Source organism: Carassius gibelio, chromosome A2 (genome assembly GCF_023724105.1).
Source record: "Carassius gibelio isolate Cgi1373 ecotype wild population from Czech Republic chromosome A2, carGib1.2-hapl.c, whole genome shotgun sequence".
NCBI classification, from domain to species: domain Eukaryota; kingdom Metazoa; phylum Chordata; class Actinopteri; order Cypriniformes; family Cyprinidae; genus Carassius; species Carassius gibelio.
This window is the reverse complement of record NC_068372.1, coordinates 20,034,360-20,056,313: the sequence shown is the minus strand read 5'-3', so window position 1 is coordinate 20,056,313 and position 21,954 is coordinate 20,034,360. Positions and strand designations below refer to the sequence as shown.

At 38.7% G+C, this 21,954-nt stretch overlaps 2 protein-coding genes and 1 long non-coding RNA gene across 14 annotated transcripts in view; all 3 read left to right on the top strand.

Annotated features, from left to right (window-relative positions):
- Window positions 1-407: 407 nt before the first annotated feature.
- On the top strand, window positions 408-14,171 carry LOC128030468 (nucleolar transcription factor 1-A). 7 transcript variants are annotated; one of them, XM_052618144.1, is made up of 20 exons: window positions 409-573; window positions 3,953-4,050; window positions 4,175-4,356; window positions 4,557-4,640; window positions 4,766-4,921; window positions 5,490-5,554; window positions 5,654-5,774; window positions 5,986-6,096; window positions 6,186-6,313; window positions 6,700-6,841; window positions 7,464-7,505; window positions 7,622-7,735; window positions 7,822-7,977; window positions 8,114-8,242; window positions 8,657-8,742; window positions 11,589-11,778; window positions 12,509-12,556; window positions 12,970-13,101; window positions 13,299-13,415; window positions 13,491-14,171. In XM_052618144.1, exons 2-20 carry the CDS (start codon window positions 4,002-4,004, stop codon window positions 13,584-13,586), a joined length of 2,148 nt encoding a protein of 715 aa, XP_052474104.1. In that variant the 5' UTR covers window positions 409-573; window positions 3,953-4,001; the 3' UTR covers window positions 13,587-14,171. The 7 variants fall into 7 exon arrangements, 6 of the variants coding, with proteins under 6 accessions (XP_052474104.1, XP_052474130.1, XP_052474122.1 ...); XM_052618170.1 differs by having other exon boundaries at window positions 3,953-4,059; window positions 12,970-13,035; window positions 13,302-13,415; XM_052618162.1 differs by having other exon boundaries at window positions 3,953-4,059; window positions 12,970-13,035.
- On the top strand, window positions 8,795-11,529 carry LOC128030499 (uncharacterized). Of its 3 annotated transcripts, XR_008187916.1 has the most exons (4): window positions 8,795-9,601; window positions 9,774-9,833; window positions 10,062-10,115; window positions 10,834-11,529. It is a non-coding gene; the product is annotated as an uncharacterized LOC128030499 (long non-coding RNA). The 3 variants fall into 3 exon arrangements; XR_008187915.1 differs by lacking the exon at window positions 8,795-9,601 and having other exon boundaries at window positions 9,732-9,833; XR_008187917.1 differs by lacking the exons at window positions 9,774-9,833; window positions 10,062-10,115 and having other exon boundaries at window positions 10,850-11,529.
- Window positions 14,172-14,852: 681 nt separating the features above from the next.
- Window positions 14,853-21,954, top strand: part of LOC128030442 (arf-GAP with SH3 domain, ANK repeat and PH domain-containing protein 1) — a 38,568-nt gene continuing 31,466 nt past the window's right edge. Inside the window, exons 1-3 of one of the 4 annotated variants that reach the window (XM_052618067.1) lie at window positions 14,853-15,069; window positions 15,419-15,511; window positions 17,461-17,587. In XM_052618067.1, coding sequence (XP_052474027.1) covers window positions 15,453-15,511; window positions 17,461-17,587 — 186 coding nt within the window. In that variant the 5' untranslated portion in view covers window positions 14,853-15,069; window positions 15,419-15,452. Of the gene's footprint in view, window positions 15,070-15,418; window positions 15,512-16,966; window positions 17,588-21,954 lie in introns of those variants that run through there. The other 3 variants (XM_052618077.1, XM_052618083.1, XM_052618094.1) reach the window with 3 other exon arrangements.

The window sequence follows — 21,954 nt, the reverse complement described above, 5'->3', positions numbered from 1 at the left end:
GGAGCGCGGAGGCCGCGTGAGTCTCGGCGGCAGCAGAATGAACGAGGGACACACAAACTAATCGGTTTAGACACTTGAGGTCCTGGCAGGGTTGGCGAACACTCATGCTTTTTATGGGAACCAGTTGATATTTTTGTCCTGTTTAATGCTTAGTCTTCTAAAAGAACTCCCTATAAACTGTAAACTAATATAAACATATTTTATTATTATTGATCGATGGATGCACGGTAATTTTCTACTTAATCGGCTTGAGAAAATAGCACTCTAAAATGTTGCAAAATGAATAAACATTTAATCAATATCATTCAGAAATTTATTATAATGTTAAAAATAAATATTATTTTAAAGTTTTTAGCCTCCGCCTTTATTTATCGCATGTTTTCCCCCGGAGTTCCTCCCCCTGCGGCGCTGGGCGGAGTTTCATACCGACCCAGACGCTCCTTTTGTCGGATTCGTTTCGACTTGACTCCCCGGGGTTTACGGCTAAAAAATAGATACTTAAATACAATAAAACCAATTAACACGAACACGTCGCTAGTTAATAAGCGCATCCGCGACGGAATATTGAAAAAGGTAAGTGATTTGATGATTTTTGAGCCCGTTTAGAGCGCTTTTAAATTTGCTCGTCCCCGAGTCTTTGTAACATTCATGGCGGCTCTGCAGTGAGGGCTCTGGGGCGAGGGAAAGCACAAGCGGCCGCTCATTCCTGTGTTTATGATTCTGATTCACCAAAACATGGTATTATTAAACTAAGACTGAATATATGACAACAATTTAAACATTTAACTATTTATATTCATGAGTAAATAGAGTTTTTAGTGAAATAATGCGTTTTATAATATTGTCAAAATCCGTGCAAAAAATAAAAATGTGCATGCATCTAGACTTGAACTGTAGCAAGGAAGTATTTGATACATATTAAAATATAATTTAGATTTAATCGGCGTAAGCGATATTCCTCGTACTTTCGCCAGTAGCTTGCTCTTTAGCTGAGGCATCGGTGCCAGCGGAAGCTGCGTGGGGACTCCTGCCGGAATAAAGATGACATTACCGGGGTTGGAAACAGACTAACGGTCGGTGCGCTACAGGAAACCTGTTTAACACTAATTTATTTAATTAGTAAAGAGTGGGCTTCACACGAGTTATTAAATATGAGAACACTTGTTACTGGCACTAGTTTTAATAAAGCACAATGTATGCAGTGCTTGATGCCATACTTTCTGTCAGAAGATAATTAGAATATTAAACGGCCAATAATGGTTTATTTTTAACAGAAAGACTCGAATATTGCATTATATATATATATTTTTCGTGTTTTTAGCTCTTTTAACTCAATTGACCTTGTGCGCGGGAGAGGATGACACTATTTAACCGGGAAACCGGTGCCTAGTGAGGGCAAGAGCAGCGACGCCACAGCTCGAGAAGTACTCGGGCACGTGCCGGACGCATCAGTGACACTTCACAACATAATACCGAATCCCGGCATTAAAATATGTTCGTATTTCTTAAATGTAAAATATTCACAAGTTACATGAGAAGAAATTATCAGTTTAAAAATCAGTTATTCAAAACCAATTAAATCCTTAAATAAGTGTTGAAGCAAACCATACGTGTTGTAGTGCCACATGGATAAAAAAAAAATTGTGTAATCTAAACATATAATGAAGTACTCGCCTATGAGTGAATAGTAAGCGCTCGTGGAGAACAGGAGGAGAAACCGATCGCGTCCGGGGGCACTGATGCACTTTAGCAAGGCTCATGTTTGTCCTCACATCTCGCTGCTCGTGGTTACATAATCCCAAAGGAAAGTCTTTCCTGTTGTTCCTTGCCAAGATGACCCCCGACACCATGTCCGAGCGTTTCTCTCGCATCCTCAAATCGTGGCATGAATCGGACAGGAAGCCCGGATAGTTGTCGATCGTTTCCTGGATGCTTTCCTGGGCCGATCTCTGTAGGCGAACCTAGATGAAATTCGCGGTTTGATCGCGGATAGCCCTAGGAAATGTGCGGTGAGGACATTGTCGTGGTTTCTCATCGTTCTCCGCCGCTGGTGAGCTCTGTCTGGTGTGTCCACGGCGTGATGACGAGTCCGTGTCGAGGAGGTCCAGAGGCGGAGCATGAGCTGCACATGTTCCTCTGGGTGGCAGTGATGCCATCCACAACCTGTCCTACCACCGTTCGCTAAATTGAGGAACTTGTTTATTAAGGATGTTTATGTCGAAAATAAAACTGATGTTGACCAATCAGAATAAAGGACTGGAACTAACCATTTTATAATAGTATATAAATGATAATAAAGTAACAGGCTGTTTACCTTTTTACTGCATTTACAGGTTTAAAAGAGATGAACACATTTTGATTATTGCCATAATTATGGCAATAAATATTTATTTATTTATTCCTTAAAACTAACCATCATCTGTTTTTTTATGCTAATTTTGTTACTTTTTATATTTTCTGTATTTTGAAATTTCCATTAAGCAATATAGTGGTAAATAATTGATTTAAAAATTTACTAGAACTTGTTTATATCAGAAGAAAAACAAAGTTGAATTTAATATTTTCTTTGTCATTACATTGTTTAGAGCATAAGAAAATGGGGAATTTTTTTTTTGTTTGTTTTTTTTTTTGTTTTTGAAAAATGATATTTTATCCATTTCCATTTGTTATTCTAGGTCTGTAGGTGTAGAGGACACCAGGCCTTTTAAAATCAATAAAATGACATGAATAGATGTAAAAAGGCAAACACACACACACACACACACACACACACACATATATATATATATATTAAATCCCCTAGTCTATTTTAATTTTTTATAGCAAACTTTGTATAAAAATTATTCTCAACCATGTTATGACAGATAGTAGAGAATTATTTGAAAGTTGATGTACCATTTTGCTTTATGCAACGTATGTAAGATGGCCCATAAGTGGGATGTCCCTATGCACTATATATAATTTGCATATTAATTTGTTTTGGGGGCAACATGTAATGAAAAAAGAAGTGTATTCATGGGAATAGTATAATCGGCAAGATTTTCATAACAGTATCTTATATTTCATAGGAATACTGAAATATCATTTCTTTCCCTGTTCATTTGTTGTGTCTCCCAAAATGCATAATAAACATGCTTTTAGTCCTGGTGTCCTCTACAGTGGCCATGTATGAAATCAGTGTCCTGTTTCATAACAGAAAGCCATATTTTGAAATGGAATAACGTTTTCCTGAGATTTTAATTTATGACAAACAATTGGAAAATTTGTCGGATTTAAATGATCATTACAAAATATTATCATATTTCCATAAGGGTGTTGAATTTGATAACTAAATTAAAATTAAAAACCAAGGAGATCATGGTGAAACATTGAAACATTTGGTATCTCTGAAAAGCGCTGAATGTGCTCTTTACAGGACATCCAGATTACCAGTGTGGCAATAATGTCCTCAAAACTCCATAGCTTGTTACCAGGAGTGTGTGTGTGTGTGTGTGTGTGTATGTATATATATATTAGTGTTTATTTTTTACTAGATAGAAGTTATAAGTATAAATACTAGCACAGTTAGTAGTGCTTCTAATTACGTTCTTGTACTTATTCCTTGTACTTATGACAAATAAATTCCTTTTATTTATACTATTTTGACTTTATACTATATATAATTGTTAACCTATACATAAACTAAAAAATACAAACTATACAAATGCTACATATAAACACTACCTTTACACAACTAACCTACTGACAGATTTTGAATATGAATATACGATGAATATACTCAGTGTCTTGAGTACCATTTTTAATTAAACTGTCCTGAGTCCTGACTATTTACTACACATGACAAGTCAAATAGCAATTGTTACTATGGATAAATGTTGAAACGGTTTGCCATATTCAGTCAGTAACCCATTTTTACAGCCTCACTTTGAATTGTCTTGTTTTCTCTGTGTAGCCACTTGGCCAGTGAAGTGTCAAGGTGAAACTTGGTGAATTCTGTCATCATGAATGGCAGCACCAGTGTGTCTGGCACCCAGACAGGACGGCTCAAAAGTGAGTCAGGTACGCTCGCATTCTGTCCACGATGGACATATTCATACAGACACACTACAATAAACAACCTCTGGTTTTGGCCATTCAACGTGCTCAATGCGTTGGTGTGCACTGTTTCTGTTAGACGCTGATCCATGGAGCAAAGAGGACTGTCTGACACTGCTGGAGAGGATACGCAGTCAGCTACCTGATGGAGACACAATGAAGTATAAAACCACAGAGTCTCATTTTGACTGGGAGAAGGTGGGGTTTGGGGGTTTCACTGGAGACATGTGCAAGCAGAAATGGCAGAAAGTTTCCACAGAGGTGAGCCAAATTCCAGCGAGCTAAAGCATAAAATGTGCCTGTGTTCCAAAAAAACAGTAATAAGTGTTTATGTTAAAGACACTTTCTTTGGATTGTCCATGTAAAGATTATTTTACTGTGAGCTTTGCCAGCTTAATAATAAACAGAACGTTACAATTATTTTCATTCATTGGAGTTGTGTAATGATTTTCCCACCCTAGGTGCGTAAATACAGAACAATGACAGAACTCATTGTTGATGCTATTGAATATGTGAAGAACCCCTACAAGGGGAAAAAATTGAAGGTGAGATATAAGGAAGTCTCAATATTTATTTTTCTTTTTTTTCGTAATATGCCATGCTTTAGTCTGATGTGTTATGTCAACTAAAAGGCTGTTTTCATATCATGTATGATTTACCTCTGTTTTAGACACATCCAGACTTCCCGAAGAAACCGCTCACTCCCTACTTTCGCTTCTTTATGGAGAAGCGAGCCAAGTATGCAAAAATCCACCCCGAGATGAGCAACTTGGATCTCACCAAGATTCTGTCCAAAAAATACAAAGAGCTTCCTGAAAAGAAAAAGGTGAAAAAGTTTTAGACGAATATCTTAAATGAGAACTGGTGCATTCACAACTAAAAAAAATTGAAATACTAAAATGACTAAACCTGAAACAAAAAAATAAACAAAGCTACAGAAATATCAAATTGTAGCAAAATGATAAAAGTACATAACAAATTGATTAAAACCTAAACTAAAATTGAAATAAAATATTATTAAAATATGAACAAATGCTGTAATAGTATATAAATGATACTTATGATCTCACATTAATTGAAAATATTTGTACTTCAGTATTCATTTGTCTCACCACAGGACAAACTAAATGGCAAAATGATGATTACCAATGGTAAATATTGTGACAGAAATGGTAACATAAGATATATACTTTCTCTTATACATTTTTACCTAAATTCTTGATGTTCATTAAAGATATGTATATATGTCCTCATATATGTAAAGTGCTGGTACTTGTAGAATTTCATTCTTTTTATAGATTTGAATCATGTTGCTCTTACAGTGAAGTGCTTGCAAATATTAATGTTGAAGGTCATCTGTTTTTCTTTTAAATTTGCACTATTACTTTTGTCAGCTAAAGTACATTCAAGAGTTCCAGAGAGAGAAAGAGGCTTTTGAGAAGAACATGGCACGATTCAAGTTAGTGTCCATGTTCCTTTGCACAAAAATACCTAATGCATGTATGGCAGTTTTTTATCTTTTAGTGGTGATTAAGTGAGAAGCTTCTATTGTTCTTAGGGAGGACCACCCAGATTTAATAGAGGAGAGAAAGAAGTCAGACCTCCCAGAGAAGCCCAAGACCCCTCAGCAGCTATGGTACAACCATGAGAAGAAGACCTACATGAAAATTCACCCCGAGGTAAAAGAGTTTGGAAAGGAAAGAAAAGAGTGGGCATATAGTCTTTAGTAGCAACTTGAGTATAAAGAGTTAGAGCTGTGTAACAAAGTCCAGCTTGTCACCTACTTGCATAAAATTCAATGATTATTATTATTATTTTTTTTTAGTGCATTTCAGATTTAACTGTTGGTTGTCGGATCTGCTCTCACTTTTCCATGTCCGATGCTTGTAGGTAAGCCAGAAGGAGCTGAAGGAAGCATTACGTAAACAGTGGTCCCAATTATCAGACAAAAAGAGGTTGAAATGGATCAGCAAAGCTCTAGAGCTGCAGAAACACTATGAGGTACGGCTTTGTGTTCTCACTGAAGCTGAAGCGAAGAGGTCTTTGTCAGCTTAGCAAGAGGTATAAGGACATATTGCTTCCTCATACAGGACACCATGAGAGCGTATCTTGAAACTCATCCAGATGCAAGCTCTGATGAACACGTCAAATCTGTCCTGACCAAGGCTGAACGGCAGCTCAAGGACAAGTTTGATGGTCGGCCAACCAAACCACCACCGTATGTTTCAAACCACTAAGAAGCATTTGGTTCTCTCATCAAATGGCTTATGAAGTCTTATCTTGCCAAATTCTTGCTCATTATACCAAGATATGCTGCTGTTATATAATACGGCTGAAATACAATTTTGGTGACTGTTTTGAAATCCACCAGTGGTTTTTGTCTGTGTGTGTGTGTGTGTGTGTATATATATATAACCCTATATAATATACACACAAACACACAAATATGCAGTATTTGTGATATGTTCAATTCATTATATATGCAGTGTGTGTGTGTGTATATATATATATATATATATATATATATATATATATATATATATATATGTATATATGTATATATGTATGTATGTAATTTCATCTGTGTATTACTATGTTCTGCAGAAATGGCTATTCTCTGTACTGTGCTGAATTAATGGTAAACATGAAGGACGTGCCAAGTACGGAGCGGATGGTGCTGTGCAGTAAGCAGTGGAAGATGATGACCCAGAAAGAGAAGGATTTGTTCCAAAAACGATGTGAACAGGTCTGACAGACCAGTCCACTCTTGATTTGTTTTAAACCAAAAAAAGAAAGTATTAAAAGCTGAAATCAAAAAATTGTAATGTGGAAAAGATTCTGTGGTTGAACAGTAATGGCTGACCCTGATTTCTAGGTTGCTCTGTGGTCGATAGCTTATATAATACATGTGTGTATATATATTACTGGTCGAAAGATCTTGAAAGTCTCCATAAGTCTCTGCATTTATTTGAGCAAAAATACAGTAAAAATAAAAATAGTATTTAATATTATTTCAATACAGTTAGATATTCGAATGTAATTCATAACTGTGATGTCAAAGCTGAATTTTCAGCAGTCATTACTCCTGTCTTCAGTGTCATGTGATTTTTGTAAAGATTGTAAAGAAAAACAATACACATTTACTCAAAATTAAACAAAAAAAATACTAAATACAGAAATTGTTTACTATCTGCAAATCTGTCAGATGAATTTGTAATCAAAAAGAGGGAATGTAAACACTTCAGTTAATTGTTAAAGCAGGCACGGTTAATATTAATAATAATAATACTAAATAGTATTATTAACATTTCTCAATAACACAGTTGTCACATTAAGAACTAAATATGACAATGTTTATCCCTCATCAGAAAAAGAAACAGTTTGAGATTGACCTTCAGAGGTTTATTGAGGTAAGTACAAAGCAATACAAATGAATTCTATTACAACAGTTAGTGTTGAAGTCCTGATCCTGCTTTTAAAGGGAAGCTTTGTTTATTTCGACACTTTGTCTCAATCTCTCTTGCAGAGTCTCCCAGAAGAGGAGAGGGAGCGTGTGTTGACAGAGGAGAAGCTGGGAGGTACCAGGATGAGCATCGTGGGTGCAGGCAGCCCCCTAAGGGCCAAACCCCCATCTGTGAAGGTGGACATGTGCAAGATGTGCTTGCATGCCTGGTGATATGTTTTCTAAATCAGGATGAGAAGTAGTTTCTTCTTGTTGTGCCGTAGGAACGGTGTCGTGACCCTGAGCTGGATCAGTGGGTACATGGACTTTCAAAAGAGAAGCGAGACAGTAAGAAGAAAACACGGCTTCCTGAAACGCCGAAGACTCCAGAGGAGATGTGGCAGCAGAGTGTGATAGGAGACTATCTGGCTAAATACAGAGTAAGAGCAACATGCAAAAGACATCCAAAGAGACCCCTGCAGAATCACACAACGCCAAAGAAAGATTTGTTTGTAACATCATGCAGAACAACAACATTGTCTAGAAACTATAACCTTAAACTGTTGCTCTTCACAGAACGACCGGAAGAAAGCGCAGAATGCAATGGATGCCGCTTGGAAGGCCATGGAAAAAAAGGAGAAGATTCCTTGGATCAAGAAGGCTGCAGAGGACCAGAAGCGATACGAGGTTCAGTACCGGACCGTGGTCAGTGACCAGACGTTTTGACCACTGTCTTCTCACCTGTGCTGAAGAAAAGTCAAAATGTTGGTCACCCCTAACTTTCCTCCTTCCCAGAGTAGAGGCAGAGCAGTCTGCAATGGATGCAGTTGTGTCTAAATGTGCATATATCCTAAGATTGACTTTGTACTTACGTTTGATGTTTGCAGTGATTTTTAAATGTCTTCATTTCAGTGTTCTGTCACTTATTCTTGCATATTCTCATGAATCTGACATAATGATGTGCTTTAGCCCTTGTTTATATTTTTGTTTGCATTATAAGCATATGTCATTTTTGTTTATGTTTTCATTAGTTTTTCAGCTTGTCTCATGTCTTGTCTTTGCGTTCAGAGTGAATAGAAAAGGTCTCTCTGCTCATGTTTCTTGTTTTTCTTCCTGCAGAGAGAGCTGTTAGAGATGAGGACCGTTCTGTCAGGACAGGGACAAAGAAAACCAAAATTTGATGGCGAGCCGAAGAAGCCCCCAGTGTGAGTGTAATATTTGTAACTTGTCGCTTTCTGAGAGACATAGGCTACCATCCGTGTTACAGTTTTTTTCAGTCGCTAACAAGCATTTGTCCAAGCAGTTGTCACATTTTCAAAACTCTAAACACAATTAGCACAGCATCTGTCTATTGTGGCCATACCATTCACACATTTCATGTCGTTTTCACACAATATGGAGTCATTGAACACATTTCCACAATGCTTACATTCTCTGAACAGACAAGCTATACCTCCCAACAAAATTATGGATCGTTTTTGTAGTATTTACAAATGTTATCACACAACATCCCACAATAGCAAAAACAATGTTCCAAACCTTAGATACAGTATAAAAACCTCTGCTTCTGCAATGATATCAGTTCAAAAACAATATATCTTAGCTGATTTATGTTTTGTAAATTGGGCCAACCACAACTGATTCCAATCTGGCTTAGACTCAATGGCAGGGGTTATTTTTTCTATTACATTGACACTTATACAATAAAAGGAGGACTTTGAAGAATTATATTTTTGGAAACAGAAACAGAAAAAGACAAACACTGTAATGTATGGACGAGGAAGAGTAAGAGCAAGGGGCCCAGGGAGAAGAGCAGGCCCAGTGAGAGGAGCAGGAGCAGTGAGAGGAGCAGGAGCAGTGAGAGATGCAGTGAGAGGAGCAGTGAGAGGAGCATGAGCAGTGAGAGGAGCAGTGAGAGGAGCATGAGCAGTGAGAGGAGCAGTGAGAGATGCAGGAGCAGTGAGAGGAGCAGTGAGAGGAGCAGGAGCAGTGAGGTGCAGTGAGAGGAGCAGTGAGAGATGCAGGAGCAGTGAGAGGAGCAGTGAGAGGAGCAGGAGCAGTGAGGTGCAGTGAGAGGAGCAGGAGCAGTGAGAGGAGCAGTGAGAGGAGCAGTGAGAGGAGCAGGAGCAGTGAGAGGAGCAGGAGCAGTGAGAGATGCAGTGAGAGGAGCAGTGAGAGGAGCATGAGCAGTGAGAGGAGCAGTGAGAGGAGCAGTGAGAGGAGCATGAGCAGTGAGAGGAGCAGTGAGAGATGCAGGAGCAGTGAGAGGAGCAGTGAGAGGAGCAGGAGCAGTGAGGTGCAGTGAGAGGAGCAGGAGCAGTGAGAGGAGCAGTGAGAGATGCAGGAGCAGTGAGAGATGCAGTGAGAGGTGCAGGAGCAGTGAGAGGATCAGTGAGAGATGCAGGAGCAGTGAGAGGAGCAGTGAGAGGAGCAGGAGCAGTGAGAGGATCAGTGAGAGATGCAGGAGCAGTGAGAGGAGCAGTGAGAGGAGCAGGAGCAGTGAGAGGAGCAGGAGCACTGAGAGGTGCAGTGAGAGGAGCAGTGAGAGGAGCATGAGCAGTGAGAGGAGCAGTGAGAGGTGCAGTGAGAGGAGCAGGAGCAGTGAGAGGAGCAGTGAGAGGAGCAGTGAGAGGTGCAGTGAGAGGAGCAGGAGCAGTGAGAGGAGCAGGAGCACTGAGAGGTGCAGTGAGAGGAGCAGTGAGAGGAGCAGTGAGAGGAGCATGAGCAGTGAGAGGAGCAGTGAGAGATGCAGGAGCAGTGAGAGGAGCAGGAGCAGTGAGGTGCAGTGAGAGGAGCAGGAGCAGTGAGAGATGCAGGAGCAGTGAGAGGAGCAGTGAGAGGAGCAGGAGCAGTGAGGTGCAGTGAGAGATGCAGGAGCAGTGAGAGGAGCAGTGAGAGGAGCAGTGAGAGGAGCAGGAGCAGTGAGAGGAGCAGGAGCAGTGAGGTGCAGTGAGAGGAGCATGAGCAGTGAGAGGATCAGTGAGAGATGCAGGAGCAGTGAGAGGAGCAGGAGCAGTGAGGTGCAGTGAGAGGAGCAGGAGCAGTGAGAGGAGCAGTGAGAGGAGCAGTGAGAGGAGCAGGAGCAGTGAGAGGAGCAGGAGCAGTGAGGTGCAGTGAGAGGAGCATGAGCAGTGAGAGGATCAGTGAGAGATGCAGGAGCAGTGAGAGGAGCAGGAGCAGTGAGGTGCAGTGAGAGGAGCAGGAGCAGTGAGAGGAGCAGTGAGAGGAGCAGGAGCAGTGAGGTGCAGTGAGAGATGCAGGAGCAGTGAGAGGAGCAGTGAGAGGAGCAGTGAGAGGAGCAGGAGCAGTGAGAGGAGCAGTGAGTGATTGTTTTTATTCCCCCCCCCTTTTTTATTCTGGCCTTTTTGCTGTTGTTGTTTTTTTTGTTCAGAATGCTCTTATGTGTTTTATGGATATTTTGTTCACTGTTAGCAATACTGTCAAACCTTTTCTGTTCTATCATACCGTGTTTCTACTGTACCTCCTGCAGTAAGCAGTAAAGGAAAAAAATAGCTTTTTACTGGAATGCTTGAATGTGAACATTACTGTACATTTGGACATGCAGTTCCTAACCAAGAAATTTAGTGTAAAACAGTGAATTGCATGTTTTGCATGCAAATACCTGTAAAACTGAGACGGAAAAGTCTATGCAGTTTTAGTAATGTCAACAATAGCCAGTATTTTGAAACCTGGTGTACTTTGATTGACTGCATGTACCTTGTGAGATGAAAACAAGTGTTATTCTTTGACAGAATAATTTAATTTTGAATCAGATTTCCAGTGTTTTGGTAAAGTTGGTGTGGGCAGAGAAAGATGTGTTCTATTTTGAAATGAAGATTTAGTATATATTTAACAAAATGTGTTTTTGAGAAGGAAATTATCCATTTGGCCAATTGTGTTTTGTAGGTGTGAGTCTGTGTTAAGAGTTTAGAAAAAGTATCTGAAGTATGGTTAAGCGCTTGTTAGCGATTGAAAAAAACTGTAAAATGAAATGCTATTTTATCTATTTCACTGTTTCAGTACTACTTTGTCGTCTTCTGTCCAATCTCAGGAGCGGGTATCAAATGTTCTCTCAGGAACTGCTAACTAACGGTGAGCTGAATCACTTCAGCCTGAAGGAGCGCATGGTGGAGATCGGCAAGCGGTGGCACAAGCTTAGTCAGAGCCAGAAGGACAAATATAAAAAACAGGTTGAGGAGCAGCAACTAGAGTACAAAGCTGAGCTTGACGCTTGGGTAAAGGTAGGAAGCTTGTTGAATCTTCCAGTTCTGCAAATCAAATATACTTTGTTTATTATTGGGTGCTTATTATATGGTTCTTTTTTCATTTTTTAAGTTATTCGAAAATAGATTACAAATCAAATTTATATATACAATCACTTAAATACAACTCTTCTATCATGAGCATGTTTTTCATTTCTAAATAGAAGTATATTATAAATAGAAAATGTCATAATGAAACTGCCCTGATATCGTAATGGAAGTATTCGAAAGAAAAGCTCAATAATTGTTGCATTTTTTAATATATTTTTTTTAAGCATTCATTATTATTTTTACTTTTAACAAAAACTTTAATACTTAATTTTCTTTGGTGGAAAAAAAGCAAGTTATATAAAATGTCATGTAGTACAGTTTTATACTTTTATTACTTTTTTTTAAGTTTTACCTTAAACTATATTTCTTTCTTTATTTTTTTGCATAATGATTAAGATTTATTTAGGGTACACCACATTACATTTTTGGAATAAATTAAAACTTTTCTAATAAAAATAATAATCATAAGTTTGCAATACCGTATGCAACCAACATGAATAAAGAAAGTCCACTTTTATGAAATTGGCATGTTTTAAAAAGATTTAGCTTCTAGACACTTTTGTGTCACAATAAACTTATTAAAAAATGTAAGTGTGAGCAATATGAGTTTGGAGATTTGTAGTCATTTATTTTGCTCTGTTTTTTCTTGTTCTCCTAGTCCCTCTCCCCTCAGGAGTGTGCGGTATATAAAGAGTTCTCAACTACGGTAAGCAATTGTTCATTTCTGAGGCTGTAACTTGCACTCAATGCTCTGTATATTAACATTACTTCTCACACAGTCATTCATATAGCTGAGATTGTGATTTAATCTTCACTATATCAATATCCCCTGCACTGCATGGCAAGATGATGCACCCTGGTTCATTTAGTTTATAGACTTTGCTTGGAAAGGCTGTTTCTATCCATGCCATCACAAATGGCTTTATTATTTCCTTTCTCCCCATTTAGAATCACATCTCTTGGCTCAAACTAACTTGACTCGAATGGATAATGTTCTTAGGGCTGTATTGTAGGGCTACTAATCATTGCTTAAGCTTGAACTTTTTTTTCTTTCTTCTTTTTTTTTCCTGTGCTGCTCTGTCCTTGCACCCCCATCCCGCCCTCTCTTTGCCCTCACAGAAACGGCGAAGCACTACAAAAGCACAAGGTCCTGGGGCGAAAGTCCGAGTCACCAAGGGGAAGGCGGTAGGTGCCAGAGCCGTGACAGTGGGTCCCGGGGGGGGCAAGCGTTCCATGGCGTACCGGGCCAAGGTAACGCCCGCTGTCTCTGGGCAACTCACCCACACAGGCTGTGGACTCTATATGAAGTTGCTTAAGGGTGTTACATCATTTTGAATTTCACAAATTAATTTGAGCTGATGGTTGGTGTGTGTGTACACATGCAAATTCAGTGATACAGTACACACTTATTAAGAGAGTTTGAGAGATGTGTGACTCTTGGTTTCCAGCAGGACACTTCGGACTCGGATGAAGATGATGACAAAACTGACACTTCAGATTCGGAGGATGAAGATGATGAGTCATCTGGCAGCACAGATAGTGAGGATGATGATGAAGATGATGAGGTTCATTTTGCTTTGGTTAAATAAAAAATGTTTGTTATTAGTGCAGGTATTCATTATTTTTTAATGTTGACTTAGAATGAAGATGATGATGACGACGACAATGATGATGACCAATCAGACGGTTCCAGCAGCTCATCATCAGAAGATAGTATTGACTCTGATTCAGACTAACCTGTCCCACCCACTCTTAGAGGGGGCTGTGCCGGACACACCCCCTAGCACACCCCTCCCGGGAAATGGGGAGGTGGTCAAGCAGCCGTGAGCTCACAGCATGCAGTAATCTGCCTCCCTATCTTTACTGGGCAAAAAAAACATGATGGGGCCCAACCGCTCTCCCCATCAGTGTGTCCATGTGTTATGTGACTTGAAGTCAATCGGACAAGTTTTTTCTTTTTTCTCTTTTAAAGGAGCTGTGTTACATGTGTGGTAATCGCCTCAGTTTTTATTGCCTTTATATAGGTGTGTTATTAAAATCTGTTGTTGCTTTGTTTTGTTCCTTTTATTTTAACTTCAAAATAATTTGTTCATTTAAGCTGGTTGAGCTTTTATGAGTTTCGAGAGTATCAGGGTTGCTCAGAGGTGGATGTTAGGGATAAAGACTTTGAAATGGAGGAGATTAATTCTCCTGTTCTCCTGTTTATAATTGTTTGCCTCACTAGTTGATGGGGCTCTGAGGGCTAAATGAGCTGCTCAAGTCTTGTTTGGATCATTCTGTTCCAGATCCTCAATAATAAATGCACTTTTTTCCCTCTTGTACTCAATTGTGTATTTTCTAATACATGAGAAAAGTGATATTCATATATTGATTTGCAAAGTGACTTTTAGTATTTGGATTTGAGAGTATACCAATGTGCCAAATTATTAAATCATTTGTTATAAAAAGCATGACAGATGCCTTCAGTAGTTCTTTAGGGCAATGATTTTCAACCTTTACAAATCCAGGATTTATTGTTTCTATTATTATGTATATGTATAGTTAAACTGTTTCTATGAATATTTATAGAAAGAATTCTATAATGTTTTAAAGAAACATTTTATATATCTCAATGAGGATGAAGGATGCTGATCTGAGCTTTTTCTTAATTTAAAAACATTACCAAAAAAGCTAACAAATTTACTAATTAATTGTAATAGTTATAGTGTATATATATATATTAAATCTGTTTTTAGTTTGTAAAACCTATTTTGTGGTTCTGATGACCTTAATATACGTCGATGCGCATTACTTTCAGTGACGATGTGTTGTTGATCAGCATGATGTTTTTCTCAAATAACGAGATTGTTATTTCTGTCAGTGAGGCTGAATTGAATACTGTATGCGTTCATTTCGCCAGCGGTTTCAGATTCCTCTTTAAAAGTTAAGCGTTTCTGCCATTAGTTGCGGTCCCGTGCAGGATTCCCTCCTCCGGCCCCCTCCGGCCCACATGCTTGATTTTCGCTTCCTGTCCAGCAGCTCCAGATGGGGCAGATCAATGCGCGCATTCCAGTTTATTGTAACTGTAGAGGCATGTGATTTCAGCTCGTAATGTCCGCGCGCTGGATTGAGCACAATGCAGTGAATATGGTGCCACTTGGAAACACGGAGCTCTGCGAACAATTTACATTGCAATTACTTCTGAAGCCATTTATACGGAGTGAAACCACGGCTATCTCGGTAAGTTAAAAGGAGTGGCACATTTTGATTTAGATAATGTGATTTTAACAGCAAATAGAAACTTAAAGGCGCTCTTTTTCTATGGATTACTTAACTATTGACTTCATCTGGAAGATGTGTTTTTGATGGTAGCCCATCTGGTTTTTAGCTTGTTTAAGATTACCATTATCTGACTGACCAACTAACAGGTTAATCAGTTTAAGATGCTGTGTTTTTTTCCTCTGTGGTAGTAAACTGGTCTACCAGTTTAGAAAAGCTAGAAACCAGCTACTAGCTGAAGCTGTATTTTCCAAAAGGGATCCAGTGATTAGATCCACTCTTTAATAATAGCATTTTTTCATTGTCTTAGCGCAAGGTTGTTTTCTTGAGGTGACTACACAGCCATGAGGTCCTCATCCTCGCGTTTATCAAGTTTTTCCTCCAGGGATTCTTTATGGAGTCGGTGAGTTGAAAATGCACTGCTTTTTTGTGCGTTATACCACTAAATATTCCATCTGCACATCATATCTGCTTCCGGGGAGTCTCCAGATTTGCATATCAGTCTAGGCTAACACTACTAAATTTACACAGAGTACTCAATATATGTTTAAGTTTAATCAAAGAACTGCCAGACCTCTTAAAGGGGCCATATAATGTGATTTTTCCTTTCTCTTTGGACTGTTACAAGCTGTTGGTGCATAGAGAAGATATGAAAAGTTACAAAGGCTAAAGTCTCAAATCCAAAGATATATTCTTTATAAAAGTTAAGTTAACCACACCTACATGTTTATGTCACAATATGGGAAGATTTGCATAACGCCACCCAAATGTTCACGCGAAGAAAGAAGACGTAACTTTTATTCCCTTCTGTTGCAACCACGGCCATGTTGTGGAGATGCTGTTTGTTTTGTTGTGAAAGTGAAGCTACTTTGTTTGGCCTTCCAAAAGAGAACACATCTAGAAATCAGTGGTTAAGCTGTATTTACAAAACTCACGCTTGAGACATTCAGCCAATCACAGTGCACTTAGCTGGCAAATCAGCGTACAGCTTGCTTTTCAGAAGGATGAGCTTGGTAAAAAAAATGACACGTTTCAGAAAGATGGGCGTAGAGGAGAAACAATAATGTACAGTTTGTTGAAAATAATGTGTTTTTTTTAAACTTTAACCACATAAACACATTGCATTATACCAAATGCACAAAATAATGTCCCTCTTAGCAACGTCATATGACCCCTTTAAAATGTTGCATGCCCCCATAGACAGACTGTGATCATGTGAGGCCCCAGGCAATGGCCTTTATGGATGCCCCCTCTTGTTGCAGTTGTGAGATGTCCAAATAATGTGAAATAATATTACTTTGACAAACTGAAGTTCCCACAAAGCAAAGTTGGTAAATTTGAGACAATAACTATACCATTCTGTATGGCACTAGTTACGTGCTTATGCTGTGTTACAGCAGCATAATACACATGTTTCTGCCCTTATTTGATTGCTTCTTAAACATTTATTGCTTCAGTGCATGAAGAATGTATGGTTTCATGCACTGAAGCAATAAATGTTTAAGAAGCAATCAAATAAGGCAAATTTAGGGCAAACAGTCTTCTTTATAGGCTGCATTACATTTTAAAGTATGGATGAACTTTATATTTAAATAAATACATGACACATTGGAACTTTTTTTTTTTGCTAGTCCTGAATTTATTTTAATTTAATTTATTATATCATTTTACTAAATTCATGCATTTTACCAATAATTTTTTATATTTATTAGTTTTTGACTTTATTTTTATTCTGTATTTATTATTATTTGCCCTATACATATTTAGTTATTAGTTTTATTTATCGACTGATTGCGTTCTGACGCATGCGCAGTTTCTCCTCTTGTTTATCCAGTCATCAGCGGTGGGAGGAGATGAGCGTGCGTGCACGCGCTGGTGTCAGGGAGCTCAGACCGTCAGGACGGGGGGGAAACGGAGGAAAGAGAAAGGAAAAACAGAATGAAACCGCTTCCGAAACCGGAACAACAATAATTGAAGGAAATACTCAAAATAGCAGACTATTTAAAGCTAGATTGTGGAATGAGGGCATTTTAAACCAGCACCTTTACATTGGAAGAACAAGGAGAGTCTGAACCGTTATATGTAGATGCAAGTGGATAATGAAGACAAGGGAAGAGGAAAGACGTGGAAATTACACACAACGACCCTCTCTAGGGACGGGAACTGCATAGTCAGCGAAGAAAAAGGCATTGCCACACATTTGGCTACGTTTCTTATCCTTTTACGCATCGCTTTACTATTCAACCTTACCCAAACAGAGGCATCGCTCCGTTCTTGACCACCCCTGTCTAATTCATGGTGCTATTGTGATTTTTCTCCCCTCCATTTTTATCGGGCGACTGTGCTTTCAAGGATGCCGGATCAGATCTCCGTGTCCGAGTTTCTCTCGGAGACGACGGAGGATTACAATTCCCCCACGACATCCAGCTTCACCACCCGCTTGCAGAGCTGTCGGAACACGGTCAATGTTCTGGAAGAGGTAAGGCCGCTCTGTCACTGGTATATGAGGGAGCTTCAACTCGCACTATTGAGCAAGACACAAATAACGGTCCCAGTCCAATAAAGGATCCACTTTGAACATAATTAGCGCTCATTTCTGTCCTACAACCTCTAAATTCTCCCTGACTCTCTCTCTCTTTCTTGTCCCCGTTGGGTTGCTTGTTTCTCGGTATGTTAGATATGAATTTACAGTTCACAGAATGCGGCGCTGACAAACAGTGTATGAAATTATCCATTGTTAGCAGTTATACCTTTAACGTAGTTTGCATTATTCAGGAATATTGTTATGTGGCCGTTTCTGCTTTTTACTCGGGCTGAACTGTTTTAAGGCTATTGTATTTAACGTTATATTTTTTTATGCGCATTTAATTGAAATAACGAATGCTAGTTTATTTTAATAAAGAGCTCTGTTGTAATGCACTTCTAAAAATTAATTATTTTTTTTTATCTAGAATTAGATTCCCGCGATAAATTCAGTTGGACTTAACGTTACATTGTTTTATAGAGTATGAGGTTTCGTCACAAGAGAAAACGTAATTCGTGAAGAGTGTTGGCGCTATTCTCTTGAAGAACTCCGTGATGTCATCGAGGTCGTCGTTGTGCAGTGAATGTTGGGATCCTAATATGACTTCATGGGAATTTGGTCCATTTGTGTAATGAAATAGCTTTCAGTTTTAAAGGTCTTCAGTTTTTTTTTTAATTCAGCACCTTTGATTAATAATAGATCAGAAATATAATAAAGCTGTTGTATCGTACTTCTATCCGCTGCCATGTTGACATGACCAGCTGTATCATATACAGTTGACAAATATGCATTAATTATGATTTTTTAATTTTTTTAATCAATGATAAATTCCTTTATATATCTGACAAATATTTGGGGGGATATGTAGAGATTGTAAACCAATTCATACAAGTGCAACTGTGATTAGATCAACCTCAGTTAATTAGTAAAAAGCAACAAATCATGGAACATAAGCGAAGACAGATGGGCTAATGGTCCACATGACCTAGATGTCTGTATGTTATTATGTTCACAGATGAGCACGGACCAGCAGAGTGGTAAAATACAGTTGAACGGGATTTAGGAATCTGCGTAACTTTTACTTGAAAATGGCTTTAAATGTGTGTACTGTGTATGTTTTTGTGTTTAATGAATTCCTTTTAAATCACATGATCTCCTGCAGCCTATATTGGGGTCATTTGGGATAATATACCAAAGCATCAGCTTGTTTATTTCATCATGTGAGCTGGTAAATAATTTATGCATCAAGCTCCCTCTTTGAGTTCTATCCATATGTGAAAATGCATTCACTTAGATTATTTGCACGCTTTGATGTTTTGGAGACGTAAAACGAAAGACTCGGGAACAGTCAGATATGCTTCCCAAAGAGAAATCCCACAAGTCATGCCAGCATCTCTCATCCTCTGTGGATCTGAGGTTTGTGATGTTCTAAGAATAGTTCATGTAACAAGGAGAGGTTATTCTCCTGAGTAGTGGTTCCAGGAGCAGAAAGAGTGAAATAGAGAGAAGGGATTAACCTACTTACACATGGGCCAGTGAACACCTGACTCCCCAAGACAAAAGAGCTCTGCTGGCAGATGAAGGGGCTTCCTCTTGCTCTGCCACAGAGCCCACTCTTTATTGACACTCTGTTTTAATGGCCAAGAAAGACTTGGTAATTCCCCAATGACTCTGGGAGACATGAATGTGTCACCACCATGAATTAGCAATGTCTAGGTCAGTGATAGGAGCCATTGTGAGGTGGAATGAATGGGAGGTGAATGAACAGCGCTCTGAATAATGCACATGGGCAGGCTGACAGTATTTTTTAAAGCGAGGATGTTAAGGAAACGAACAGAAAGCTCAGGCTGGGTTTAGAAATCGAATGATGTTTCTGGTGATCTGGAGGGACTCCTCCGTGGTGTCTCGTTTTGGCAGCCCTACATGTTCTTTTGGTCTTTAAAAGCATCCAAAGGATTTCCTTTCTCATTTTATGGAGAGTTAGAAGACACAGGAATGTTAGGGAGAGGAAGGGGGATGGGATGGAGGAATGACAGATGAGACGACAGATGACATGAATGTGCATTGCTCCAAATGAGCGGCATCACGCTATGTGTCAGAGCACATGCACTAACCATAAGGCTAGAGTTCAGATGAACGAAGTATTTTTAATTGTTCTATTTAGCCTGCACTACACACTAGGTGTGTTTTCATGCATTAATGGGAATGAATACAATCTAATTTCAGATTCTGAATGTTCTGTTTATGAACCCTAAACATTGCAATCTGATTCACATATTGGTTTACATGTGCATTACACTATACGTAAAGCCAAAGTAAACATTGCAGCACTGCACATGTATGGCATTTTTAGATCAGATTGAGAAATTACCCAGATTCAGGTGTTGACATGCTTAATTGTCAGGTCTACACCACCCCTTTCAATCAAAACAACATCGATTGAGGTGTTTCCATGAAGAATTTTCATTTTGATTGAGCCATCAGTCAGTTTATAAATCGTGCATGGACGCATAGCTAATAGGCATTGAGGCGTGTAGTTTCACCTGTGTTTGAGCTGCCAGGTGTTTAACAGTTTTACTGGAGTCAGCACTTTTAGCTGCACAAAGTGAAACTCTTTTGTGAGTCATCTTTATTTCTGTTCCAAAACCTTCTGTGCTGCCTAGTTGCTTCCTGTCTTCAAAAACAGCCGCCTTCTGAGGGGACATACACATAAAATGTTTTTATTTGCATTCCACTGTGCTCCTCTACCAGTGTTTTTCTATTTAACCTTGATGCGCATGTCGCGCCATTCTAAAATAGTTCTTTAAAACTTAAAAACTTTGCTCTAGACTTAGTTTTCTTTATTCCACTGCCCTTTGTCTCACGTTTTTAAATGCAAAACATGTTCTGTGTGAATGCCCTTTATGGCAGCTTCCTAACCGTCATGAAATCTCATAGATAATCAATTTAGAGCATCGACTCACAATGATAGCACTCCACATAGAAGACTCGACTTTCAACTGACTTCAGCAGAGGTCAACTTAATAATAATCTATAAATATATATTTTTAATCAAATTGACTAATATTCGCAATACTTTTCAGTGTTGAATGAAATATGCTTAGGCAACACTTGATTTTAATGACTCTGTTACATGTATTTGCTATAGTAATAACAGTAAATTATGCATAATTACAAGAAACTAACATTAAAACCAAACTCTGCAGTAAGTAGATGTTATTAAGTAAAACTAATTGTATAATTACTCTGCACCAAACACCTTAAAATAAAGTGTCTTAAAATAAAGGGTAAATCTTTCAAAAATGTTTCTCTTGCCTCATCTTCCATCTTCTGTTTATGTTTTTTTTTTTACTGAACTCACTACAGTGAATTCTGAGATTACCTTCTCCACGAAAAGCATGCATTTGATGCCTTAAATCCTGCCTCTCTAAACGACACTAGTTTTTTGGAACAGACCAGCTGTCTACGGCAAACTGTTTCAAATGTATTTTATGTCTTAGTTCATCAGACATTCAACAGTCTATTGTTCGCTTATTCAAATGCCTGGTATTTTCTTACAGAAGCACATACTGTATTCATTTGAATATGCCTTGTAGCCTTGAGAGCAATACATGTAAATATGTGAAATTCAGCTTCTCTCACAGTAATACGTTTATGTTTTGTTTTACATTTATAGCCTATTCATGCATTTGGCAGTAGTAATTTTTTTTATCTTAAGTGACTTACATTGCATTTGAGGTATACGTTTTATCAGATCATGGCTTTCCTGGGAATCAATCCCATGACCTTAGCTTTGCTAGCACTATGTTCTTTAGTTTGAACTACAGGAGTGCTTAAACAGTATGTTTTTGTTCTCAGGATATCCAATAACACACCTCAACTCTTCAACCATTAATTCGACTGTACTGTATCTCCACACATTAAATGTGTGATCTTATAGATTTTCCCCATCCTTCACTCCATTCTGTCCACGTCACCTTTGCCCTCATACTGCGTTCCATTCAAAGCCTCTCCATCTTGATAATGGTTTCCATGGCACTGTGCTCATACAGTACATTCTCATCATGAGGACCAGATGGCAAGGTAGATGTATAGACTGCCTAATCGACAAGTTGCTGGCAAGCATACTCATAGACAGTTTTTTCCCCCTCAGTTTCTCTTTGCAATTTGCATTTTTTCCAAGCAACATTTCAGAAATGATCAGTCACAGCTTTGTCGTGGGAGCTTGCAGCGAAACTCGCTTCTGTTAATTTGCTTGTTTTATTTTATACAGAACAATCTAGTGAAGAGATTGTCAGTTAATGCCACACTGATAATCCTTT

Coding starts and splice junctions, on each gene's coding strand:
- LOC128030468 (XM_052618132.1), top strand. CDS start 4,002: ATGAATGGCAGCACCAGTGTGTCTGGCACCCAGACAGGACGGCTCAAA. Junction 4,922..5,489: donor AGCTTCCTGAAAAGAAAAAG/GTGAAAAAGTTT, acceptor TACTTTTGTCAG/CTAAAGTACATTCAAGAGTT. Junction 8,243..8,656: donor AGGTTCAGTACCGGACCGTG/GTCAGTGACCAG, acceptor TTCTTCCTGCAG/AGAGAGCTGTTAGAGATGAG.